Here is a 14843-nt window from a genome sequence, read left to right as displayed (position 1 = left end):
ACCTCTTACCTTCCACCTCGAGGTGAGCCGCCGTGTGGGACCTCTTACCTTCCACCCCAAGGTAAGCCGCTGTGTGGGACCTCTTATCCTCCACCCCGAGGTAAGCCGCCATGTGGGACCTCTTACCTTCCACCTTGAGGAAAGCCGCCGTGTGGGACCTCTTACCTTCCACCTTGAGGAAAGCCGCCGTGTGGGACCTCTTACCTTCCACCCCAAGGTAGGCCGCTGTGTGGGACCTCTTATCTTCCACCCCAAGGTAAGCCGCGGTGTGGGACCCCTTAGCTTCCACCCCGAGGTAAGCCGCCGTGTGGGACCTCTTACCTTCCACCCCGAGGTAAGCCGCCGTGTGGGACCTCTTACCTTCCACCCCAAGGTAAGCCGCTGTGTGGGACCTCTTACCTTCCACCCCGAGGTAAGCCGCCGTGTGGGACCTCTTGCCTTCCACCCCTAGGTAAGCCACTGTGTGAGACCTCTTATTTTCCACCTCGAGGTAAGCCGCCGTGTGGGACCTCTTACCTTCCACCCCAAGGTAGGCCGCTGTGTGGGACCTCTTATCTTCCACCCCAAGGTAAGCCGCGGTGTGGGACCCCTTAGCTTCCACCCCGAGGTAAGCCGCCGTGTGGGACCTCTTACCTTCCACCCCAAGGTAAGCCGCTGTGTGGGACCTCTTACCTTCCACCCCGAGGTAAGCCACTGTGTGGGGCCTCTTATTTTCCACCCCGAGGTAAGCCGCCGTGTGGGACCTCTTACCTTCCACCCCGAGGTAAGCCGCTGTGTGCAACCACTTATTTTCCACCCCGAGGTAAGCAGCTGTGGGGACCTCTTACCTTCCACCCGAGGTGAGGCTGCTTCATTGCCAGAGACATTCCGTCGCCCCCGTGTGGGGGGGGGGGGGAGGTGACAGACTATCCACACGTCTCCCTCTCGGTCCAGACGTCGATGACTGTTGTCAGATACATGCTGATATTCGTGTGTCCATCCGATGCGGGTGCATGCACATCATAAAAGGCCGTCATAAAACTACATATTATCAGATGCGCAAGCGCAATATCAAACAACAACAAAAAAGCCCGATGTGTTTGTTCATACCTGCCGAAAAGATGGTTGAAATTCCTGATATATATATATATATATATATATATATATATATATATAAAACACTCATAAATTCATGTGAAAATTATCATTATTGTTGTTGTAGTAGTCATTGCATCGTTGTATTTAAATTACTGTTGTTATGTCCAAATTACTGTTCGTATGATGAAATGATCAGCTGGCTCAGCCCAGGTAACTAACTGGCAGAGGCGGGGTAGGTGAAGGCTAAAGACCGCCCTAGCAGGTAACGTGTTCTGGAGTAACTAGAGCGGACAGTACTCGGCTCGGCGGACCGGCACGTGGTGGACGGTACCTCCCCAGTGGACCGGCACGTGGTGGACGATACCTCCCCAGTGGACCGGCGCCGGGTCGCCCACACTCCGACCCGGCACGCGGAACACTAATTGGACGCGCACCCTCGAACGCCTGGGCAGCATCACAAGCCTGGCCTTGTCACTGTCCCCTGACGTGTGCGTCTTCTCATGCCACAGCAGCGAGTGGCTGCGCGCGACGAAGCGGCCCAGTCCGGTGTGTCTGGGTCCAATCCAGGGCTAGACAGGATCGGTGACAGGTTCAGAGATAGGCGCGCCGTGAAAATGCGCTTTGATGTGGTGACAGGGATGTGGAGAGTCTCGGTTAACCACCCTGGAGCCCCCGTCCCCCTCCATTCCTGCTCCATCTCGGCCCCGGCGAGGATTTCATTTTTTGAGGAAGGCTTGACTTCGCAATCGAAGATTGCGTGCTTCCTGAGAGGTAGGTCGTCAAATACTAGCAATGTCCGGGAAGAAGATTTGCCCGCACACTCTCCCCTTCCCCATTAACTCTAAAGCGGTGTTGACAGCGTCCCGCACATCCCGCTAGACGCTCACTGATCTCGTCATAATTCACCGCTCACGATCTCATTCAATTCAGGTAATTCAATCCCTGCCATCTTCTGCCGTGCGCAGCACCTCTCCCTGCACCCTTTTCGCGCTATGTTCTGTCTGCTTTGCTCGCCCGGCTCGTGCCGATTGTCATCTATGACGGCCTGCAGTCGCCGCGCAGGCTTGTCCGCCCGAGCGAGGGGAGTCCGCCCGAGGGAGGGGAGTCCGCCCGAGCGAGGGGAGTCTGCCCGAGGAAGGGGAGTCCGCCCGAGGGAGGGGAGTCTGCCCGAAGGAGGGGAGTCTGCCCGAAGGAGGGGAGTCTGCCCGAAGGAGGGGAGTCTGCCCGAGGGGAGTTCGCTCCCAGCTACGGCAGTCCGCCCGAGTGAGGGGAGTCCGCCCCCAGCCTCGGGAGTCTGCCCGAGGTGAGGGAGTCCACACCAGCTTCGGGAGTCCGCCAGAGTGAGGGGGGAGTCCACCCCAGCCTTGGGAGTCTGCCCGAGGGGGGAGTCCGCCCCAGCCTCGAGAGTCCGCTAGAGGGAGGGAAGACTGCCCCCAGCCTCGGGAGTCTGTCCGAGGAGGGAGTCCGCCCCCAGGTTCAAGAGTCCGCCAGAGGGAGGGAAGTCCGCCCCAGCCTCGGGAGTCCTCCCGGGGAAGGGGAGCTCGCCCCAGCCTCGGGAGTCCGCCTGAACAGTCACACAGCGACGGCCGGGGCCTGCGATGTGCCGCGCCTCTGCAGACTCCGTGACTGGAGCGGGATAGCGGCACCATTCCGCCTGCTGCGCCGAGAACGTCACGCCATCTTTCGACAGCCCCGAAAAAATCTCAGCAAATCGAGTTGGCTGGAATGTTTGTTTGCTTGATGTTTCACTTTTATTTTCGATTATGGACATGAAGCAGTACATAATATGATGAGTGGATTACATCATAGCGAAATGTAAAACGAAACAGAAAAACTGCAAGAAAATGGGGAGGGCTATCCCAAAGCTGCTAATTTATATCTTTATTTGAGGCCCGGTATTTACCTGATACTTTGAGTTCATGTTAAGAACAAAGTGAAGTATTACGACGTCTGTAGAAGCATGCAGTTCCCAGTGGTAGCAGCAAATGGAGGGCATGCATTGGTTTGTTTCAGGTTTCGCGTGCTGCGCAGGAAGCCGGTCCTGCTAAGCGTTTTCGCTGTGCCCTGGTTTATCTGCGGCCTATCGTTCTGCACCGTGGTAAGAAGCGTATTCGCTGTGCCCTGCTTTATCTCCGGGCTATCGTTCTGCACCGCGCTGAGAAGCATATTCGAGGCAAATAATTCACCCGATGTATGTAATGTCGCAGCCTCTGACGCGTTCCAGTCTCCGGCGCCATAAATTAGAGGAGGACAAAACGCTATATTTTTCCGCCACGAGAACGCCTCAGTGGATGAGAACTGAGATGGCGATCAGGCGTACAGAAACCGAACATGTGAATCATGATGCAAGCGCGCCGAAATTCCCTTATTCCGGCGAGAATCTTCGTGCCAAAACATTCAGACGCTAGGGCGTGTCGCCTAGGTTGCGCACAGTCACGGACTGACGCCCCGACTCATTGCTGTAAGTTTATGATGGCGACAGGACGGGTGTCCAAGTGGGCATCGTTCGTGTGTGTGTGCGTGTCATGTGTGTCACTGGGGCTTCACGACGCACTCAGCTGCTGAGGCTACATGGCGTCGCCTGCCTATGACAGCGGGGGTAGCTCTCACTCCTTCGAGGCATTCAACCTGAACGCAAAACGGCCCCAGGAGTCGGCGCGCCCTAAAACCCCAATCATCATCATCTTTGAGGCATCATTTGATACCATGCCGTTCGTAACATCATTCTCTCTAACGCTGCTGTCTGTCGCCAGGGCGCCATGCAATCCATTGGCCAGTTGAGCAGCTTCTGTGGCAGCTACGGCTTGATGGCGCTGCTCAGTCTGCTGCAGTGTGTGGCGGTGGGCTGGATGTACGGCGGCATGCGCTTCCAGGCCAACTGGGCCGCCATGCAGGGCTGCTGCTGCTGCCCCTACCCCCTCATCTTCTGGGCGGTCGTCACACCGCTACTTCTCTTCGTAAGTCTCGGCGCTCAGCGCTCCTCTGCGGCGGGCAGCGCTCAGCGCTCCTCCGCGGCGGGCAGCGCTTAGCGCTCATCTGCGGCGGGCAGCGCTCAGCGCTCCTCTGCGGCGGGCAGCGCTCAGTGCTCCTCTGCGGCGGGCAGCGCTCAGCGCTCCTCTGCGGCGGGCAGCGCTCAGTGCTCCTCTGCGGCGGGCAACGCTCAGCGCTCCTCTGCAGCGGGCAGCGCTCAGCGCTCCTCTGTGGCGGGCAGCGCTCAGCGCTCCTCTGTGGCGGGCAGCGCTCAGCGCTCCTCTGTGGCGGGCAGCGCTCAGCGCTCCTCTGTGGCGGGCAGCGCTCAGCGCTCCTCTGCGGCGGGCAGCCCTCAGCGCTCCTCTGCGGCGGGCAGCGCTCAGCGCTCCTCTGCGGCGGGCAGCGCTCAGTGCTCCTCTGCGGCGGGCAGCGCTCAGCGCTCTTTTGTGGCGGGCAGCGCTCAGCGCTCCTCTGCGGCGGGCAACGCTCTGGACTGGCTAGCTGCGCCACCGGGTTCCGTAAAGTGCGGTAGGTAAAGAGGCCTTGCTGTTGGACGGAGGTAGGTCGCACGGCCTGCTGTACGGTGTGTGACAGGCACTGGGTATGATATTGACCTCCAGGTCCATGTTCTGGTCCCCCTGTCCCAAACAGGCACGGGGTGTGGTATAGGAATGGGAAATAACGTAAACAGTACAAAGTGGCAAGGGAAGTGACGCAAAAGAACAGCGATTCCCAGCCTCCTTATGCAATCTGGAGGCTGCTGATGGCAGAGTAAATCCGATCAACATATTATGCCGTGCTATTGCTTTTAGACGATCACCAGCGTGGGGAACATTCTAAAATGATGATGAATGCGCAATCAGAGTCCTAAAATCGGCAGATGCATCGGCGTTGCTCCTCCAAAACCAGCAAAGAACCGAGTTGCGTTTAACACACACAGATTGAAGGCACCACACTGCAGCTTCGGCCCAAGCCCCTGCTTAAAAGTACCACGGGTCTTACACGAGTTCTACAAAACACCGACGCCGCGTTTTGCATTCCACTGTGTGCGTGTTAGCCTCGTTAGCCACATCGTTAGCGTGTTAGCCTCGTGTTAGCCGCATCGTTAGCCTCGACCTGTTGTGCGTGGTTAGCCTCGACCTGTAGCCTCGACCTGTTGTGCGATGCCAGGGAAGCTGGTAGATAGTCGTTGGAGATGACATCAGTAAGCCGTAAGATCAGCGGTGTTTCGAAGTTCGGCCTCAGGAGCTCGAGTTTTAATCCCAGCTGCTATGTACATGTGCTAAATGTCCTTGCTGCGCAAACGTGCCAAGTGCCCTTTTATGCAGCATGTGCCGATGGGTGAACGACCCTGTTCGCTTGAAATGATGCCGCCGTGTGGGCATATTTGAACCAAGCCTTGTATCACCAGACGCACGCATTCTATCGCCAGATACGTTTCCCCCTCGTGCTTCCTCCCATCAACAATAAGGGATGTTTCTGCATCGCGCAAAGATCGCGATCACTCTCCCTGTTTCCTTAAACTCTGCCTGTGATCTTTGCCCTCGTTTGTTAAGCTGATCTGCGTAGTAGTCGTCGTGAGTCTTTTACATTCACATTTCCGTCAAGTCTCCGTCCGGACCGAATTTTTGACGATGAACGTGTGTGTTTCTTGGCATGTCCTTACGGCAAGACCTCTCTTTCACAGGTGATGCTGATCGCGTGGTTCTTCACCCTTTCCACATATAACCATGACCTGATTCAACTAGCGGCTTTCATCATCACGCTGCTGGTGGTTGTCATTTCCGCGGTGATAATCTTCTGCAAGCAGCCGGGCAGCGTGCGACAGGTGCGTATGCGCGTGCGTGTGCGTGTGCGTGTGCGCGCGTGTGTGTGTGTGTGTGTGTGTGTGTGTGTGTGTGTGTGTGGTGTGTGTGTGTGTGTGCGTGCGTGCGTGCGTGCGTGCGTGCGTGCGTGCGTGCGTGCGTGCGTGCGTGCGTGCGCGTGTGTGTGTGTGTGTGTGCGTGCGTGCGTGCGTGCGTGCGTGCGTGCGTGCGTGCTTGCGTGTGTGCTTGCGTGCGTGCGTGCGTGTGTGCGTGCGTGCGTGCGTGTGCGTGTGCGTGTGCGTGTGTGACGTCTGGTGTAAGCGGCGCTACGTGTTGGGAGAGGCCCGGTATACCCTGGAGCAGGCGGGGGGAGGAAACTCTACCGGCTCCTCCAGATGTGAGCGTACACCTACAGGGGTCCATCTGGTGGGCGCCTCAGCAGGCGTTCGGTCGCAATGGTTCTCCGAATCTTACGTAATGAAATACGGGCCCGTCGTAACAGAAACGCTGCGCGGAAATATGTACGAAATAATATGAAATTGAATAAAAAGGCACTCGTGAGATATGAACGGCAAAACATATGATAATAATATATAATAAACGGCGAAAAATCTGAAATAATATAAAATATGAAATATGTAATAAAAAACTGCCGTTGCCAGGGCCTCAGATGCCGCTTTCCTGTCCTCTTTGAAACCGGGTATTTTTCATGAAACGTGGCAGATGCTTGAGCAGCAATGCGACTTTGCAACCCCTAATGAGCGACAATGCGATTTTCGCTCATTAGGGTTGCTCGTCCATGCATTTCATGGACGGCTGCGTTACGGTGGCTTTCGTCATTCATGTCGCTTTCCAGCGCATAGCTTCGATCACGACGGACTAGTGCTTTAACTTCACTGACACTTCGCGGAATAGCATAGTCTCATTGCCCCCTTCCCAACCCTGTTGCATGATCTTGTACCTGCCTGGGATACGACCACATGTCCCCATTTGTGATGAACCTCCTGCGCGTGGGAATTAACGTGCACGTAAAACCCAGCTTCACCTGTACGTACGTTGCAGTGGGGGGGGGGGGGGAGGGGGACACAAAGCTGTCCAGCGGCCTTACTCGGCCATGCTGGCCTGCGTTTCAGAAATGGCGTGCAGTCTCTTCGCCTCAAGGTCTGGCTGACCATCAGCTGAGGCCGCGCGACCGACGCTACAACAACGTCGCCCTGGGGAACGTGGGGGGCGTGTGAGACGCCAGTTGCCGGCCCAGCAGTTCATCTCTCCCGCTTCGTCCTTTCCCCGCGTGTTACGTCCCACGAGACGTCATGCGATGCGGTTCTTAACCAGCGAAGCGCCACTCATCCCTGCTTTTGTGGAGAGACATGTTGAAGCCATCGATGAGGAGGCAGTGAGTGCTTCAGCCCCGATTGCGGCGGGGATTAAGCCCAGATTGCGGCGGGGATTAAGCCCCGATTGCGGCGGGGATTAAGCCCTGATTGCGGCGGGGATTAAGCCCTGATTGCGGCGGGGATTAAGCCTGGGCCTCTCGCGTTCAAAGCGCCACTATTGCAAGGTTTTGGAACAACGCGCCAATAAAACCACGAAAATCGCCGTCTTTGAGTTATTGTCTCTCATCCTGCGACGCAGCCGTACTCTGCCGGGGTCATATACCGGCGGTTTGGCGTGGGACTCTTCCCAACGCTTTGACTGGGATAATGCGCAGCGCACACCCTTTCGCCATTGATCTGGGTTCACAAAAACCTAACTTTTTGTATGACTTTCCCATCACATGAACGGTCCAGTACGAACTATTCTACTCCATCTTGCGCCCCACATTCATCTCAAGACACTGTAGCCTGTGTAACGCGCACTGCGTCATATACGACTGTTCAGCTAAGTACAGGAACAAGGTTAAAGCGAATCAACAGACCGTCATCACGAGAGGACCGTGCCATCGCGGCGAATGTGCATTTTTTGCCACCTCGCACGATAAAACCGCCCTGCGATGGCATGGAGAGGGATGGGTGGGGGGGGGAGGGGCGGGCACAGCGAAGCGGGTAATGGGGCGCGTCATCCTGACAGGACTGGCGTCTGGACAAATTTTGACATGCACTGACATGTAAAGTACTGTGAGGCAACAACAAGCAAACACATATCATCCTTTCACGTCACTTCCGCGGGTGAACAAAAGGTGGATGTGTCATTGTTTGGGAAATGGGGTTTTTCGGTACAGAATATGTACGCGTGTGTTGGTACGTCTTATCCCGCATCACCTTCCGTTGTTTTTCTCACCGTGTTTTTCCCGTCGTGTTTTTATCGCTCCACAAATGGCCACGTAATAGCTAACGTGCGGCGTGCGTGCGTGCGTGGCGTGCTGCGTGCGTGCGTGGTGCGTGCGTGGTGCGTGCGTGGGTGTGTGGTGTGTGTGTGTGTGGTGTGTGTGTCTGTGCATGTCAGCTGGTATCAAATTGCGAGGTTCAAGGCACTTACCGCAAGGCAGTAATTTCAAAATTCAACTAAGCACACCAAAATTACAGGGGCGCCAGAAGCAAAACTCCAACAACATTTCGGAAATACGCGTAGGAGATGCTCGGCTTTTATCGCATATCACGACACGATGCGGGCGCGGAGACATCACCGGAGAATGGCTCGTGCAATGGGTTTATCAAAGCCCAGACCGGGTGGTCATCACGCCAGAGTGACAGGGACGACGGCGCCCCCAGACCAACTTCCTGTCCCGATCCGCGGGCCGGAGGTGCCCTAAACGCAGCGCGCGCCAGACGGTCGTATATTTCAAACCGGCTGGGACCGGCGGACAGCACCACACGGAGGCGGCGGCCGACCGCTACGGAGTAGGGCGGCGGGCCGGGCCGAGCCGACACCCGCCTGCCCCCGCCCCGACACCGACGCCGACACCCCACCTGCCCGACACCGGCGCCGACACCCGCCTGCCCCGACACCGACGCCGACGGCCACCGGCTGAGCTGGGGCCAGCCGGCGCCGCAGGAACAGCACGCTCTCGCAGGCGCGCCGGCGACAGCAGCGGCCGGCGCCGAACCCGACGAGCCCGGCCCCAACACTACAGAGAAAACGGCTACCAGCCAGAACAGAGGAACCAACCGAAAAACGTCAACACACTGAAACGGGTCCACTGAACACTGATGTGTCACAGAGAAGCTGGCGGAACAGCGCGGCGCAGCGTCAGGACGACACCACTCAGGCCGAACGTGTCGGAAGACTGCGGCACGCAAATCAGTGTCATGCCGCGTGGTCAGCAGCACTCGGCCGGCAAAAAGAAATACGATGCTTCCTCGGAAAATGATTATGTTTTAAACAGAACGCAGCACGACTGAAACGCCAGCGCACCGCCCAGGGAAGCACGTCTTGAGAGCAGTATTTCGCAGTACGAGCATCGCACCGGCATTTCATAGCGCCACAAAATCAGCCCACTCAAATGACTCCAAAACATCAAACCAATACATCGTTTATCATTGTTAAGTGAACAATTTGAGCTAAATCATTCCTAACCCGTTTTCATAGGCCGCACATTCGGCGAAGCAAAAGCCGAGACGCTCAAATTCGTTCGCTCTCGTTGGATTCCACAGCCCTGGCGAGCCACGAGCACAACCACAGGTTCCCGCCGCCAGGCAGAGATGGCGCGCGCAGGTGGACGTCGCGCGGCGGCGCGGCGCGGCGCCGGCCCGGGGCGAGCCAAGGTCGGTTCCACCGCTCACATGTCCATCTCGAACTGAGGATCGTCTCCATCTGAAAAAAACGCCAGAAGTCAGCGGCGCCGAGTGCAGGCCATCACGCGCACGCCCGTACCGTCACTAACACGCCCTCAAAGCGAGCTGGCACGGGCTGGAGCGCCTCCGTCTCCGACCCTCATCACACCACCAACCAGAGAGACGTAAGGATATTGAACTGTCCATAAGACATATGTTGACACTAGTACAGAAACAGGCTGGTGCGGACCTGGGCTAACGCTGGGGTCTTCCTGCGTATTCTGATTTGTCTTCTTACATGCGAGCACAAAATCTCGATGTTCGTTTGAGTACGGACAAGGCAGCTAGTTGGAACTAAGAAATCGGACAACTCTCGCTACCACAGTGAATTTCGAGTGGCATGCATCGGACCCCGGTTTATCCCCGACCACTACCTTACTCGACTCCTGGATCGACCGTCGCACATTATTCCCACGGCTTTGGTTTTCGGTTTGCTAAGTGCGCCCGCATCCGCGACGATACCATCCCGCCGCGGCACAACGCGCGTCAAGGTGGCGGCCCCCGCATCCGGCAGGTGGAAAACAAAGGCGAGGCCCCGCCCAGACATCCGGAGAAGCCTGCCGGAGCGACAACCGGACATCCGGAGAAGCCTGCTGGAGCGACACCCGGACATACGGAGAAGTCTGCTGGAGCGACATCCGGACATACGGAGAAGCCTGCTGGAGCGACAACCGGACATCCGGAGAAGCCTGCTGGAGCGACACCCGGACATACGGAGAAGTCTGCTGGAGCGACACCCGTACATACGGAGAACCCTGCTGGAGCGACACCCGGACATCCGGAGAAGCCTGCTGGAGCGACACCCGGACATACGGAGAACCCTGCTGGAGCGACACCCGGACATCCGGAGAAGCGCTGGAGCGACACCCGGACATACGGAGAACCCTGCTGGAGCGACACCCGGACATCCGGAGAAGCCTGCTGGAGCGACACCGGACATACGGAGAAGCCTGCTGGAGCGACACCCGGACATCCGAGAAGCCTGCTGGCGACACCCGGACATACGGAGAACCCTGCTGGAGCGACACCCGGACATCCGGAGAAGCCTGCTGGAGCGACACCCGGACATCCGGAGAAGCCTGCTGGAGCGGTGCGGGATCCCCAGCCTCATGACTACTCCCACGGCCGCGTTCGATCAGTAGGGACGGGTTACCAGGTTCGAAAGGTTGACTAACGAGGCCCGTCTTCGAACGGGCGACGCAGCATGGGCAACCGTTGGCAGCGGTTTTACTCGCGTGAACATGCCTACTCTGCCTGCTCTGAAGCAGAGAGCATGACGATGTAAAATCAATAAATCGAGTAAATGTGTCAATGTACGAGTCTGGTGTGAATGCACGAGTCTGATGTAAATGTGCGAGTCTAAATGTATGAGTCTGGTGTAAATGTACGAGTCTAAATGCATGAGTCTGATGTAAAGGTACGGGCCTGATACAAATATACAGATATGATGTAAATGCACAAGTCTCATGTGAATGTACGAATATGACGTAAATGCACGAGTCTGACGCAAATGTACGAGTCTAATTCAACTGTGCGAGTCTCATGTAATACATAAGCCTGGTGTAGGAACACGAACACAATCACAAATCCTGAAACGTCCTCCGATTTTACATCGATCCCAATAGTTGGGCATGTGGTTCCTTCTCCAAATACAAAGCGGCCCAGTAACCACGTCTCGAGACAAGGAGCAATGATGGAACGACAAGCAAACGACTCTGGAATTACTGATTTCGGCCGCGCCCATTGGGACTCAGTCGTGCGACTATGGATGCCTCCGTGAAATGTCATGCACCGAACAAATGTATAAATACCAAATGACTTAATAACCGAAATGTACGGGCCATTCACACATGACACACAGACAACCATTCAATCACCGGATGACAATCGATCACGCTTTTCAGAATTGGGATGACCGATGGCAACAGCCAGACACGTGGGTAACACAAACACAGTCCTCCCAACCAGGCTTCGTCACCAATAGGACCCACCGCGGGACCCGGTTATCCGTGATCCGGGTTATCCGAGATCCGTGGCTGCGGGTCATACCACAGATCCTAAACTCAGGATCGTACCAGAGATCCCCGCGCCGGATCATACCAAAGATCCTGGATTCCAGATCAGACTGAAATGCTCGAGTACGAAGCAGACCTAAGATCCACATGACACGAGCACAATCCTCGACTCCAGATCAGACCACTCCAGATCAGACCAGAGATACCCGACTCTGAAGCAGACCTAAGCTCCACTATCCGAGCAGAGATAGTCGACTCCAGATTAGACCACTCCAGATCAGACCAGAGATGCCCGACTCCGAAGCAGACCTAAGATCCACATGATCAGAGCAGAGATCCTCGACTCCAGATCAGACCACTCCAGATCACAGACCGGAGATGCCCGACTCCGAAGCAGACCTAAGATCCACATGACCCGAGCAGAGATCCTCGACTCCAGATCAGACCAGAGATTCCGACTCTGAAGCAGACCTAAGCTCCACTATCAGAGCAGAGATCCTCGACTCCAGATCGGACCACTCCAGATCAGACCAGAGATGCCCGACTCCGAGACCTAAGATCCACATGATCAGAGCAGAGATCCTCGACTCCAGATTAGACCAGAGATCCCGACTCCGAAGCAGACCTAAGATCCACATGATCAGAGCAGAGATCCTCGACTCCAGATCAGACCAGAGATCCACGGCTCCAAAGCTGACCTCGGATCCCCGAATCAGAGCCGAAATGTCGTCGTCACTGACCACAACGGCTGTGAACCTGCTGCCAGCTGGGCTGTGACTGAAGCTCAAAACGTACACTAAACTAACATGGCGCCTATGACGTGGCAGTGAAGGGCTGAACGGACCGCACGGTCCGCATCATCGTCTTTGAAGTTCCGACCATGCTGTCGGCGGCTGTCCGCACAAAGACATGCCCCGATGTGTCACCTGGCTGACACCCCAGTATGACCACATACACACACACTGAATGCACGAAGACATAGCTATGTGTTACCCTTTCCTTCCTTCCTTTCCTTTCCTTCTCTTGTGCTGCACAATGCCATTCTGGCACAACTAACCACGCCTGTGAATACGCTTCGGCAGCATTTCAGGCCGCTCTGTGACAAACAGAGCGCGCTGCTCCCCAGCCCTGATGCCAGAGCACTGCACAGGTCATCGGACATGACGGGTGCGTCACGGGGGTCCGCGTGACGGGTACGTCGCAGGGGTCAGCGCGACACGTCCCCCTCGGACAGGGCGGCCGGAACCGACCGCCCAGCTGCGCCTGACGCCCCGGTGAGGCCACGCCCGCCGCCGCCGCCGCTCGGGTCGAGCACACGTCGCCAAGGCGCGCGCCCAGCCGGGGAGGGCCGCGGGCCGCGCTGGCCCGCTGCCGCCGCACTGGATCGCTGACGGCGCGGCTTACGCCGCGCGCCGTCACGCGCCCTCCGTCTCAGACCTCCGCTCCCGACCGGCGTGCGCGGGCGGCTGCTGCGGCCGCCGCGCGGCGGACCCGGGGTCGGACGCACGATGATTCATGCCGCTGCTGCCGGCGCCGGCCGCGCCGCCCCGCCCGGCCGCCGGCTGCTTGGGGTGAGGGGGGGGGGGGGGGCGAGGGGCGCGGGGCGACCCGTCGCTGCGGCTCCACGACCGCGCCGGCATCAGCGCCGCCGCGCGGCACCGGCCACGCCAGTCGATGGAAGCCCTGTCTCAGTTCAGCACATCCATCCCGCAGCCCGGCTCTGGCGCCAGCACCACTGCCGGAGGAGCTCGGGACAGACTGGAGATGGCCCTCGAGCCTGGTATCGACGTGGCTCCTGTCTCATCCGCACGGACCCGAAACTGCTGTAAACGATCCGCAGCGCGAAAAAAATAATTTCCGAACTCGTGTGCGCACTACTCTCGTTCTATGTGCTCACTGATGACAACGAGCGTCTGAAACGATAACATTGTTAAGTCTGTCCCCACCACCCTCAAATCGGGAAAGTTACGTCCCTCAAAGAAAGAAAAAGACGCGACAAACAACGACGACACTTGAAACGACGGTGAAAGACATCGAGAGCCCCTTCCAGCTATCTCAAAACCGGTCACGAACGCCGGCCCGTCTGGGGGGGCCGCCCCTGGGGACAGCCACGCACCACCGGCCCCTGTCCGCGCACAGCGCGCAGTCCCATACCCCACGCAAGGCAGACGGCGTACGACAAAGCGCGGAGGGTGCCGATCTCAACCGCGAGTCACCGTGCGGAACCGATGACGATGTCACAACCGAGAGCTACCGCAGGCGCAGTCTGTTGAACAACCCCACGCGACTTCCCACACGACTTTCTTTGCGTGCAAACGTGCAACTTCCTGACCGGGCCCATATACGACGCGGCGTAAGGAAGCCACAACCGGCCCCGGCCGCATTCACGGCCAACGGTGACGAGGCAGAAGGAAGGGACGACAACGGCGCTAGACGACGGCCTCCGGTTCAGTCCGAAAGCACTGCACGGGAGTCGAAAGGCCCGCTCCACTGGCGCGAGGTGGGGGAGGGGGAGGGGGAACGGAGCACCGAGCGGCAGACGGCAGAGCCCGCCCCACTAGCGGACAGGTGGGTGGGCCCAAAACGGAGACCGAGCGGCAGACGACGCGGCCTCCCCACTGGCTAGGGCCGCACCCACACTGGTCAGCAGGTGCGCACGTGCGGCAGGGTTCGCCGCCGATGGAGGTCATGCCCGACCGGCGAGGACAAACCACCGGCACGCCGTCATTCGTACGAGGCGCTGTGCGTGAAGTAGACGAACAGCTGGGCACGCAGACTCCGTTATCAACAACAGCTGGGCGTAAAGGCGGGGCTTTCGCGTCCTCCGTTTACAACCGTCGTATGAATAACAAAACGGAGTCGTGAATTCACAGAATGGAACGGTCATGAATAACGGAACGGAATCGCGAATACACAGAATGGAACGGTCATAAATACCAGAACGGAGTCGTGAATACAAAGAACGGAACCGTCAAGAATAACGGAACGGAGTCGTGAATACACCCATTGAAACGGTCATGAATAACGGAACGGAATCGTGAAAACAGAATGGAACGGTCACAAATAACGGAACGGAGTCGTAAATACACACAACGGAACAGTCATGGATAACGGAACGGAGTCGTGAATGCACAGAATGAAACGGTCATAAATAACGGAACGGAGTCGTGAATACACAGAATGGAACGGTCATGAAGAACGGA

General features: G+C 57.4%; 2 protein-coding genes across 2 annotated transcripts in view; one reads left to right on the top strand and one right to left on the bottom strand.

The window, feature by feature from the left end:
- The first annotated feature begins 3109 nt into the window (after window positions 1-3109).
- LOC119094009 (sodium- and chloride-dependent betaine transporter-like) lies at window positions 3110-7377 on the top strand. The gene is made up of 4 exons (XM_037217063.1): window positions 3110-3175; window positions 3831-4034; window positions 5735-5875; window positions 6986-7377. Exons 2-4 carry the CDS (start codon window positions 3837-3839, stop codon window positions 7088-7090), a joined length of 444 nt encoding a protein of 147 aa, XP_037072958.1. The 5' UTR covers window positions 3110-3175; window positions 3831-3836; the 3' UTR covers window positions 7091-7377.
- A 2193-nt stretch (window positions 7378-9570) lies between these two features.
- LOC119092691 (protein transport protein Sec31A) overlaps window positions 9571-14843 on the bottom strand; it is a 16483-nt gene continuing 11210 nt past the window's right edge. The window contains exon 12 of the mRNA XM_037215662.1: window positions 9571-9605. Coding sequence (XP_037071557.1) covers window positions 9571-9605 — 35 coding nt within the window. The remainder of the gene's footprint in view (window positions 9606-14843) is intronic.

This window comes from Pollicipes pollicipes, unplaced genomic scaffold (genome assembly GCF_011947565.3).
Source record: "Pollicipes pollicipes isolate AB1234 unplaced genomic scaffold, Ppol_2.1 Scaffold_1600;HRSCAF=1878_pilon_pilon_pilon, whole genome shotgun sequence".
In the NCBI taxonomy this organism is placed as follows: domain Eukaryota; kingdom Metazoa; phylum Arthropoda; class Thecostraca; order Pollicipedomorpha; family Pollicipedidae; genus Pollicipes; species Pollicipes pollicipes.
This window is presented reverse-complemented; position numbering and strand designations above follow the sequence as displayed.